Genomic DNA, 12,669 nt, shown 5'->3' on the forward strand with positions numbered 1-12,669 from the left:
TTAAATAACCCTATGCCAAAAGTTCCACGAACAGTTATAAGTAACCTATTTTTTGGTGATATTGGTTAAGGGAGGAATTTAGGGAAAGATCATCAAGAGTATATATTGTTTTGCTTTACAAGGTCCTTAATATACACCTAAACCAACCCCAGCACAGCATATGGGACCTCAGCCTAATATTTCATCTTTATATATCCCAAATCAGACAACCAACAAAAGTAGACAAGCACTTTTAAAACAATTAACAGCTCAGATATTGCACTGAATATAGACCTTATGAGACATGAAAACTCATGCAGCAGGACAAGGGACTGGCATGAATTTAGTTCCAAGCATGTAATTGCTTTTATCTCAAGATGCAAGACCAGAAGTGCGCATATGTGACTGAAGGATGACGAGTGCTGAAAGCATGAGTTATATTTTATAATAGGACTTTAACCCATCTTTTTCAAAGAATGCATAGTAGCTTAATCAGCATTTATAACACAAGTCCCAGAAAAATCACCCTATAAACATAAGAAAATCTTGATCTGACAAATAAATTAATCTTCAAAAGAACATAAAATTACACATCTATAAAATAATTGGCAGTGCGAACTGTGGATACATCAAGACAATAGGAATCTCTGGGGTAGGTTTTCAATTTGCTGCCTGAGCACAGAGATTTAAATGAAAATCAGGCAGGAGACAGAACGAGTGGCTAATCTGCAATGCCAATTTTATGCACAGGCAGCAAATTGAAATTTTACCCCAGGGACTCGTATAGTCTTGATGAATTTGCTGTTTCTTTTAACAGTGATTTAATACATTTTTAATTTTAATTGTTCTGTTGAAGATGAAGCTATTGGCTGGGTGGCACATACAGATAGATTTAGCTGCTTCACAAGATAATATACTGAGAACGGGCCATATTGGTCCAATCTGTACAAAGTCTTTTGGAAGACAAAGGCATGATGACGCAAGTGCTTGCATACAACACCCTCTGTGCAATTGAGTGGTTATTTGACACAGCTCATTCAACTTTCCATCTAAGCCTCCTGTTGTCCCATTGTACCAAAATGTCTCTCAAATTATTCCAGTGTTTTTAACTCCACAATCCAATCCAATTAACCACTCAAGGTATTAATAGCTTAGTTTTGTGAAGGAGTGACTTCTTCACTTGAACAATAAACTTGCTTTTTGTCAGTTTGTACCCATGTCCCCTTTTTCTGCAACTTAAAACAATTTTCAGGTTCACCTTTTCAATCTCACTTAGTATCTTATTTACTTCTAAAACATTCCCTCTCACTTGCCCCTTTTTCATACGTGAGGCAGAATTGCAACTCAGGCAATATCCCGATGCTGTTGCTTTTCTGAAGTGTTTTTTTTTAATACCTGTTTATTTTGATAGTTTTATGAGTATTTAATAGGATTATGCCATTTTTTCTAAGGGTAGTTTGAATGGATGTTTATTTTGACAGTTTCATGAGCATTTCAAAGACTACCTAGTGTTATTATAGGGCTCATGAGTTCTGCCCATGTTGGGTACTGGAAGACTGCTTCAAAGGTTCTCTGGATTGTAAATCAATCTGAAGATGAAAGCATAGCATCCAGATGACACTAAAGTCAGATTCTCCATAATGCTGAATGCGGAAGAGGACTTTATCCATTAGATTAAGTACTCTAATGCATGTGAACACTTACACAATGTTGATCAATTTAATGGTCATTTACCTTTTAAGGGTAGAGGCTTATGATCAAACATTGCATTAAAAACATAATTAATTTAACACACAGCAAATAATTAAGTTGGCAAAACCTTTTAAACTTAACTGTCAAAAGGTTCCCAACTCCACAACAGACTTCCCCCATGGTTCATGATTCTGAAATGCCATGAACTATGTATCCTAAAGAAACAGGTCTGACTCCATGGATGTAGTGGGTGGTCTAAAATGCCCATCTTGCAATGGAGTAGGCAAGGCCGGGATCACTATGTGTGGACTTGTTTATCCTGGGACCATAAAATTCCCACAAGATGGAAATGGGGGCAGGAATCCTGGTATTGTGTCTCCCTCGGTGTTTTTAGATGTCACAAGCTCCACAGACAGAAGCATGAAAATTTGGCCCTTTGAGTTTGTAATTTTCTAATTTTTCCTCACCATTCAGTACTTGGATATGAAGAATCAAATCAGCCTAATGGCCCATCTCTGCACCACTTCCAGACCATGGGTTTTTCACTTGTGTTTAGATGACCAGGCTTGAACACAGTACTCAAATTATTGCCTGATCAGAGCAGTACACAGCTTCAGCGTGGCAGCCTTAAAATACAAAACATTGCGGATGCTAGAAATCAGCAATAAAACAGAAAATGCTCAGCAGATCAGGCATCATCTACAAATAAAAACAGTTAAGTTTTCAGGTCGACGATTAAAGATCATCAGACTGAAACTTTGGCCAGAATTTTTCACTCATCGGGCACACACCCGCCCAACGAGCTCTCATGAACAAGTAAAATGACGCATCCTGATGTCATTGCACACACGCGCAATATTTCAGTCGGCAGGTGCACACGGGAGTCGGAGCCACGGCCGCCATTAATTAAGCAGCCTATTAAGGCCCTTAAGACCCAACTTACTTGAATTTTTCGCTGTCCATCCAACCGTTCGGTGAAAAGGCCAAGCGGCTTTTGCATTTTTGGCAAAACCTCATCCACAGGTGAGATGAGGTTTCGACCATTGATTAAACATGAGCGGGGACATGTTTTCATTATTTTTAATATGTTTGTTTTTATTGTTAAAACATTCAGCTCCCCGAGACAGCTCTGTGCTGCAGGGAGCTTTTACTGCATGCACACCCGCACATGTGCACACTTCCATGTTTGCGCCCCTCCCACCCCCCACCCTGGCAGCACTAAGAGCTGTAGCACGCATTTCAGGCTGGCTGGCTGTTAATTGGTCAGCCAGCGTGAAATCGATGTCAAGGCCTGGTCGCAGGCAGCAGTCAGCTTCGCGACCACTCCTGGGGTTCTGCCCGCTATGCCCACCCAATGAGGGCAAAATTCTGCCTTTTAATTCTGTTTCTCTCTGCACAGAGATGCTGCTGGCCATTTCCAGCATTTTTTGTTGTTATTTAATCTTTAAAAGCAAGCTCTACTGGTTTTCTTAAACTTCTCATGATTAAATCCTTTCATGCCCTCACCCTTCCTCTCTCCCTCTGTTACCTCCTACAACCCACTTGAACCCTCCATTTGTGGGGCAACTTTGACCAATTACTCTGACATCATTTACTGGGTAAGTATGTCTCCCCCTATCTCTGCCAATGTTCAACACTTTGTACTAAGCTGAAATGAATTTAATCTGCCAGTTATACCTACTTGCATTTATGGAGCATATTGAGCTATAGATTTAAAACAACAGGCAGCTAGTTGATAAAAATACAATATGGGAACTGCTAAAAATATTTTCCATTGGACAGGAAGACATTAATGCATGCAGAAAATAATTACATTAGCAGTTGAGGCTACTTTCCATTACTCGTGATAAGTCTCTTTCTTTACATACATAAATCATTGTTTTGGTGGCAGATTTATGTCAAAAATAAAGGAGTATATCAGCAGAAGGCAACCACTGAGATCTCTAGTCCCAAGTTGATATGTGGGCAAAAGTAGCTAACATAAATATTTTGCTTAACTCTACCTAATCATTACAATTTAATTGCATAACTTGAATCCTAGCACATTTAAATTGGTCCTTCTTAAATAACATGGAATTAATGCCACTGCTCATCAAAAAAGAGAGCATTAATTAAGAGAATTACAACTTTAATTATCCTCTCCTACACACAGTCAGGTCAGAAGCTAGGAATCCTGTGGGGAGTAACTCACCCCCTGACTCCCCAAAGCCTGTCCACCACCTGCAAAGCACAAGTCAGGAGTGTGATGGAATACTCTCCACTTGCCTTGCCAAGAGAGGATCACAGCCCCAAACTTACTTAGGGGCATATTGAACTTGTCAAGAAAGACACAAGTTTTTTTTAAAAAGACATACAAGCAAAAGCTGGCTGAGAATGTATTCACTTTCTGGAAAATTCCTATGTGAATTATACTTGACCGACTAACCCAGAGAGAAGATGGAATATCGCACCAAAAAGGTGTCAAGGCCTACTTCAGACAGAGACACTTGAAAGGAAGAGATGCAATGCAATATACTGAACTTTAATCTCCTGTGGTTGCGGAGACAATGGAGACTGATTGCCACACCTCAGCAGAAACCATCGCCTGTTGAGTTATATCTGAATGTGGAAATCATCTGACTTGAAAGAAAGCAGGTTCTGGGCAAAATAAATTGTTTTTCCCTTCCAGGGATACACAAGAAAAGGGGTTAAAATCCAGCTGCAAACCTGATCTGTGTGTTCTAGCTCTGGTGTGCTATGAGGGTCACAGCAGAAGAACATCAACTAGGCATCCCAGAAGCTTGCAGGTAAAAGTCTCTCTTTCTGTTGCTAGAGGCAAGTTGGCAAAGCCAAAGTCAAAAAGGAAATAAGACAGTTCTGTCAGCTAGCCTGCAGAACCAAATGTCTCCAAACCAATTGCTCAAATGCCAAAGTCAGCTCTACAGGAATAACCCAACTTAATGGCTGCAACGTTTCACCATCGACTCCTGACGGATAAGCCAAAGAATGATTCATATATCTTTTTTAACTTATTTTTGGACTCAACTTCTCACTTCTGAACTGTGTGTATGTGTGTGCGTTTTTATTATTTTTTTCTCAGGTTTTCAATAACTAATAAACTTACTCTTTCTTTGACTCAAGAAAGCCTGGTTAAGTTGGCTCCCTCTAAAACATAAATACATTTGGACCGGGAAAAGGTATCCATGAGGGAAGGGATCCCTTTTAAATTAAGCTTGTTGTGACCAACCAAGGGCGTTGAATAAAGAAAGGGAGTCAGCTCATTCCTCCTCACCTGGGAGCATAACAAAATTGGGGTCCCATTGGGGAAGTTAACAATTTGGGGGACCTCGCCCTGGACCAGTCGTAACAGCCTGGATGAGTGCAACTCCAACAACACTAAAGCAGCTTGACACCATTCAGGACGAAGCACCCCACCTGATGGGCACCCCATCCACAAACATTCATTCCCTCCACCACCGACACAGTGGCTACAGTGTGTAGCATCTACAAGATGCACTGCAGATACTCACCAAGGCTCCTTAGACAGCACCTCCCAAACCTACAACCGCTACCATCTAGAAGGACAAGGGCAGCAGAAACATGGAAATACCACCACCTGTAAGTTCCCCTCCAAGCCACTCATCATCCTGACTTGAAAGTATGTCACTATTCCTTCACTGTCGCTGGATCAAAATCCTGGAACTCCCTCCCTAACAGCACTGTAGGTACACCTACACCACATGGACTGCAGCAGTTCAAGAAGGCAGCTCACCACTACCACCTTCTCAAGGGCAATTAGGGATGGGCAAGAAATGCTGGCCTGGCCAGCGACGCTCACATCCCATGTTGGGGGAGGGGGAGGAGGGCAAGTGGGGCGAGTGCGAACTTTGCGCATGCGCGCACTTGAGAATCTCCCTGAGGCACAGAGCTGCCTCAGGGAGATGAAGTGTTTTCAAATAAAAAATAAAGATTTGAAAAATGTTAAAAAACATGTCCCCTCATGTGACTGTCACATGTTATAAATGAAATTTTAAAAGTTTTATTTTTACTTGATGTTGGAAACCTCATCCCATCCGTGGATGAGGATTCCAAAAAAAATACAAAAGCCGCTTGGTCTTTTCACCTGCCTTCCAACCATAAGGTTGGACGGGCAGCGAAAAATTTAACTTAATTGATACATTAATGGCCTTAACAGGCCTTTTAAGTTGTCGGCAGGCACGCTGCCGATTCCCGTGCGCAGCCACCGGCCAAACTATCGCACAACTGCGCATTGACGTCGGGGCGCACGCCCCACGTCAACGCGCGTCATTTCACACTCAAGCAGGTCAGGCGTGTGCCCACCCGCTGAGGTGAAAATTCTGCCCCTGGTTGAACAGTTGAAATTAAAACTAAACTCAACTTTTGTATTGCAGTCAGGGCTAAACTTATAATATGGTGATATTACTTGAAGAATGATCGATTTTTCTCGGGGTGGGGGCAAGTGTTATAAGCTTTTCATACATTCTCTTAGGTACAGCAGTGCTGTTCAATCCAATAAGTAGTCCAAGCATCTTATGTTCAGGAATGCACCCCTGAATTGCACATCTGCTATTCTCAAAATATTAGAGGCTACCCTGGCTTAATGGGCTTGCGATAAGACAACTGATTCTCATTGTCTCAGTTTAAAGTACATGGTGTGCCAAGGCTTTCCATAAACTGATTCACGTGGCTCTAACACAAAATTCAGCAACAAATGAACAAACCTTTGGGTGGTGATCCTACTGTAGTTTTCCAAAACACCATAAAGATGTTACAACAGGATATTGGATAGTGATCAGCCTTGGCTCACTGATAGCACTCTCACTGCTGGATCAAGAGGTTATGGGTTCAAGTTCCAGAGACTTGATCACATAATCCAGACTGACATTTCGTTTTGGCATAGAGGGAGTGCTGTACTGTCAGGAGTATCATTTTTGGATGAAACCAAGGCCCCTTCTGCCCCCTTAGGTGGATGCACAAGCTTCCACAGCACTATTCCAAGCGCAGTGTCCCAGCTAATATTTACCCCTCAACCAACAATTAAAGCAGATCATTTATTTAATTACTGTTTTTGGTAGTTTGTTTTGTGCAAATTGCCTGCTACATTTCCTACATGACAACGAGCGACTGCACGTCAAAATTACTTAAATCATTTTAAAGTGCATGGGTTATCCTGAAGTTATGAAAGGCACTATATAAATGCAAGGCTTTCTTGTTTTTTTTCTTGCAAGAGGAAAAATGAGGCTAAAGTTCCCCATCTAAAGTTTGAAGACATTGAGGCCAATTCTAATACCCAAATTATCAGCTAACTCAAAATAGGCCATAAGATTAGAACCTGGAACCTCCCGGTTGGTGCAATAGCACAATTAACAGTACAGCTTCTCGCTGAGCAAGCAGGAGATTAGTTTGTTCACTTGTAAGCTCATGATAATTACTCACCTGTCTGTCCACTAGGCAGTCCTGTTGTTTCACTGAATGAGTACATTGTCATCTGACAATTCATGTAACCTCCAAGAAACTTTTCTAAAACTTTCTGAAATGTTGACATGTCAATGCCAAAAGTAAATGGACATCTGATTGTTTAAAACTTAAATTCTTAGGTTGTGAAATTGGTCAAGGCCCGAAAACGGGTGCAGGGATCATGATGTGTGACTAACGTGTGTGTGTTGCTTCCAAAACAAGTGGTATGCAAGCTTCTTTGTTGCCCATTCAACAACAGTCAGCTCGAAGGGCGCTGTTGACTGCTTGCACACCTGAGCAGGAGGGGCAAAATCACGAGAGGCTAGCACAAGCGCCGAATGGATGATCCATCTCGGCCTCCTCTGGAAGTCCCCAGCATCACAGATGCCAGTCTTCAGCCAATTCAATTCGCTCCACATGATATCAAGAAACAGCTGAAGGCAGTGGGTAATGCAAAGGCTATGGGCCCTGACAATATTCCGGCAATAGTACTGAAGGCCTGTGCGCCAGAATTTGCCATGCCTCTAGCCAAGCTGTTCCAGTACAGCAACAACACTGGCATCTGCCCAGCAATGTCCTGCACACAAAAAGCAGTACGAATCCAACCCAGCCAATTACTGCCCCATTAGTCTACTGTCCATCATCAGTAAAGTGATTGAAGTGCTTTCAAGCGACATTTGCTTAGCAATAACCTGCTCACTGATGCTCAGTTTGGGTCCCACCAGGGCCATTCAGCTCCTGATCTCATTACAGCCTTGTTTCAAATATGGACAAAAGAGCTAAGTTCTAGAGGTGAGATGAGAGTGATTGCCATTGACATCCAGGCAGCATTTGACCAAAGTGTGGCATCAAGGAGCCCTAGCAAAACTGGAGTCATGGGAATCAGGGGGAAAAGTCCCTAAGTTGGAGTCATACCTAGCACAAAGGAAGACAGTTGTCTTTGTTGGAGGTCAATCATCTCAGTTCCAGGACATCACTGCAGGAGTTCCTCAGGATAGTGTCCTCAGCCCAGCCACCTTCAGCTGCTTCATCAATGACATTCCTTCCATCATAAGGTCAGAAACGGTGATGTTCGCTGATGATTGCACAATGTTCAGCAGTATTCGCGACTCTTCAGATACTTAAGCAGCCTATGTCCAAATGCAGCAAGACCTGGACAATATCCAGGCTTGAACAAAAACAGAATTACCTGGAAAAACTCAGCAGGTCTGGCAGCATCGGCAGAGAAGAAAAGAGTTGACGTTTCGTCCTCATGACCCTTCAACAGAACTAGGTGAATCCAAGGAAAGGGGTGAAATATAAGCCTTATATGGGGGGGATCAGGAGGTCCATAGGACAGTCACTGTGAAGGTGGTGGCAGCAGTTAGGTATCAGTCAGTGCCAGGAGTATAACCCACTGTACCTGAATGCAGTGCTGCAAGAAGTTTAATGAACTCAGATGAATGCTCAAGGTCAGAGGATGCATCTTCAAATGCCATATTTCACTAACAGTACCACTGACCTCACACTTTGCTCAATGCATTATTCACCTACCAATAATCTCGAACAAACATGACTGATAGCTTCACCACATCCTCTCATACATAGCCCTGCTACAAGCTTCACACCTACATCTCTCAGTTTTCACACTGTTAGTTATTCAACCATGACTGGCACATCATCCTCAGTGAACAGTTCCCTTCTACTTGCATGACAAGATGGCGCACAACCGCCGACACAGAAGCACTTAACCAGTGGAGGACAGATGGCTGCATATCCTCACCCCAATGAGGGAGATGGTGGTCATCACCATCGGAGCAGCCATGACTGAGTCCATGACATATGGAGGATGAAAGTATTGAAGCATGGTATGCTCTTACCTAATCCTCCTCCTGATATCCTAATTCCTCCACACCCTACAGTCTCCTCTGATTTGCAAGCTGCAGATGGTCTATGCATGCATCTCTTAGTTTCCTCTCCCCACCTCCTTCACTCTTGTGCCTTTTTCTTTCCACCTACCCAAGAACTGCCACCTACCCAAGAACTGCCACCCCAGTGCAGCAGTGGTGAAAGGGAAAGAGCTGAAAGATATGATGAAAAAGAAACACCATTGCTCACTCTCAAATTCGCAGCCACCAGCTCAGATTCTGACTTTGTCTACAGTAGAGGGTGCCTTAGGGAGCTCTGCGTGTGGTGAGACACTGGGCAGGAGCAGCCTGCAGCCAGTGCAAGGGACAAGGGTAGCACAGGTGCCAGCTTGCCAGAGGGGGAAACCACACAGGAGTTCCACTGCACAGCACTCGGAGGAAGACTTTGAAGTGACAGCATACAGCAAAAGACTGATGGGTACGCATACACAAATGCTTGTTGAAATGGCAGCCTTCCAGAGAACCTGTGGTCACTGTCAAGCGTGGAAGGTTCTGGCACCAACCTTGTGCATGGGCTTTGAACAGAGCTTGAAGCCCATCCTTTCCAGTGTCAAAGTGGTAGCCATCTCAATAGAGCACTTGCAGACCCCAGCAATGTTGCAATCGCTAATGGCTGATGTCTAAATTCCATTGCACAAGCAGAAACCATCCAACATACAAGTACAACGGCCGATGCTCAAACCGAAGTCCTACAAGTTCAGTTACTGTTACGAATGTTCAGACAGCTGCCATCATAGATCAGTGCTGAAAAGGCCTTGGCAAGCTCTCTCAGCAGTCCAGCAATTTCCCCTCCAACACACGGCTAGGATTGCTGAGGTGCCACCCTGGGGGAGTGGCAGTGACTCCAAGGAGCACAGACCAACTGTCCTCTCTCACGATGACAGTGTTTATCCTCCCACCACAGCCACTCGTCAGCCAGCAGCCGCCCATCCTATGATAGTGCAGTCCAAAGCTGGGGGGCCTAAATCTGTGAGGTCATTCTGCAACACTATCTCCAATCTCCTCCAGTAAAAGTCAGCAGCCTTCCACCAGCCATGCTGCTGTCACTAGGATAGCTGTGTAGAAGCACCAGGACAGGCAAAGGCACAAAAAAGACAGTAACCAAGGGAACGCACAAGGGTGATTACCGGAGTTTTGAAATGAGTATCAAATGGTTTGTACAATAAAGACAGTTTGGAATGTTTGTTTTGTAGTGGCTTTTATTTCGGCATTATGGCCAAGAGGACACTCTGATGGTCAGTATCGGAGGGAAGGTCTGTGATTGGTGCTGAACAGGGAAGTCGGATTGCATTCACTGGTACGAAAGTTGGATGAGCTGATCACTGACAGCTCAGCTGGAAAGGGGCCGTATTGGTTGCCTCTTCTGTTTCCTTCTCCTCAACTGCTTGCAGTATATCTAGTGGTAAGGGCTATGCCCTGATGGTGGCCAAGTTGTGCAGGATACTGATGATCATGACAAATTGTAACACATACCCTGGAAAGTTCTGTAGGATTCCTACAGAATGGCCCAGGAAACGGAAGGCATTGCTTAAGCACCCCAATTGTCTGCTCAATTACATTTTGTGTGGCAGCATGGCTCTCATTATACACATGCTGCCCATGTATGCATGGGTTGTACACCAGAGTCATGAGCCACTCTCTCAGTAGATAGCCCTTATTGCATAGTAGCTACCCTCTGGTTTCTCATGGTGGCTGAAATGCTGATGGTACAACTGATTGGTGCAGAATAAAGGTGTCATAACTGCTGCTCGGAGCATTGAGCTGCATGATTCACTGAGCACACCAGCTGGATATCAAAAGAGTGGAACTTTTTGCGGTTGTGATACATCTCTTAATTTGCATGACGAGTCTGCAAAGCAGCATGCATCAATAGCATCCTGCAGCATGACGAAGACCACGATCCTGGTGAAGCTGTGCGCTTCTGAGGAAGGGAGAATGCAATTAATTGCATTCTCCTTGCACAGTCAGGGACTTCTCCTGTACAGCAGTGCACAGTAAATATCAAAATGTTGCCTGCTCCAGCATGTAAGGAGCATGACACAAAGAGCTTCAAGGACTTTGCTGCCTCTACAGCCACTAGTAATGTCCTCACCCTGCTCTGTGATTGTGGATCTGCCTGCAAGAGGCGGTATAATTTAGTAATTAGCAACAGAGGTCACACATGTCATTCCTCGCTGAAGTTGTGATATGAGAAGTGCTCCCTGAAGATCCTGGATGGATATGGCCCCCACTGAGTGACCTTCTCCCTCTTTATGCAGCTTGTCCTCTTCTGGGTCACCTCCACTCATTCTTCACCATGCTGCAGACTGAGGAGAACAGAAACTACAGCACCCAATGACTGGGGAAAAGTAAGCTAAGCGGAATCCTTGAATGCCTTCACCATGTGACAGTCCACATCCTGTCAACTTCACCAACTTTAAGTAGCAGTATAAACTTACAACAAGAGCTAGCAGAAATTCATCAACAACTAACCAAAAGTTGTTGACGATGATCCCTAAAAATAGCACTGGTGGAGGTGTCCTTCGTGCTGCTGAAGGTATGTTCAGCTGCGCTAGGTTAAGAGGGCATTAGCTGAAGCATGCAGGGCATAAATTCAGGCTAGAGTCAAATTAGTGTTACATGATGACAGGTCACAATCTGCATACTGCTGGCACATGCTTCCAGTGCCTGCACTAATGACCTACTCAAAATGGCAGCTGCACCAAAAGTGCATCCACATGGTGGGGACATCATTCTGAACCTAAAACAGCTCCTGCAGAGCTATGCAATTGAATTTTATGGTCTTAACTTTTCTTTCAAGACAGGATGGGTCTGAAGAGTGGCTGAAATCATTCTAACACCATTGTGCACCTTTTAATGCCTCACTTTTTAAGTGCTTCAAGTGCAAGTTGCTAAATGGTTACCATTAATTCTAGGGCTTCATTTTTAAATGCACCAACCTGGCATGCCCTAATTTCCCTCTAAATTCAGATGGTGAATGAATTTGGAGAGCCCCTGACTTTGTATATTACATACACTGAAAGCCCTGGAACCTGAGTATTGTGTCTACCCCACCCCGCCATAGCCAGGCTCCCGGGTGTTCACTACCCAGGTTCCGGGGCTGCCCTGGCGGCTCATGCAGCAGCGCCGCTCTGGGCCCGGGCCCCTCCACCGCCCCAACCCCTGCATAACAAGATTGCTGCATACTCACACGGCACCGGGGTGAAAGCGTCGCTCTGTCCACCCGCGTTCATGGCACGGCCGGCTAGGGAGAAGGAAACAGAGCCGGGCCCGACCTCTCTCCCAAACCCAACCCCGCCCCCAAAATAAATATTATTTACAAACAAACAAGATGAGGGGTTGATAGTAAGCCCGGGCTGGCGCTTCAGCGCGGCGGAAGCGGCTGTACAACACTTCCGCCTGGCCCTGGGTTTGGAGAATCCCAGTATAGGCAAAGGAAGCCAAAGGGTTATAGTTATAGCATATCCTTTAACCTGCAGAAATTATATGGACCTAATGTGTTTTTTTTAATCTAATTTCCCTGTCACCACAACTCTTTTTTGTTGGTGGATTTTCTACGTTAAATTTATTCCAATTTTTAAAAATATTAAACATGTCTATTGTACAATTTCATACATTTCTTTGTATACGTACT

At 44.0% G+C, this 12,669-nt stretch overlaps 1 protein-coding gene across 2 annotated transcripts in view; it reads right to left on the reverse strand.

Moving 5' to 3' along the window:
- zfp64 (zinc finger protein 64 homolog (mouse)) overlaps positions 1 to 12,317 on the reverse strand; it is an 82,899-nt gene extending 70,582 nt beyond the window's left edge. The window contains exon 1 of one of the 2 annotated variants that reach the window (XM_041203663.1): positions 12,226 to 12,317. In XM_041203663.1, the coding sequence (XP_041059597.1) occupies positions 12,226 to 12,268 (43 nt within the window). In that variant the 5' untranslated portion in view covers positions 12,269 to 12,317. The remainder of the gene's footprint in view (positions 1 to 12,225) is intronic. The other variant, XM_041203664.1, reaches the window with a different exon arrangement.
- Between the last annotated feature and the right edge of the window lie 352 nt (positions 12,318 to 12,669).

Source organism: Carcharodon carcharias, chromosome 14, assembly GCF_017639515.1.
Source record: "Carcharodon carcharias isolate sCarCar2 chromosome 14, sCarCar2.pri, whole genome shotgun sequence".
NCBI lineage: Eukaryota > Metazoa > Chordata > Chondrichthyes > Lamniformes > Lamnidae > Carcharodon > Carcharodon carcharias.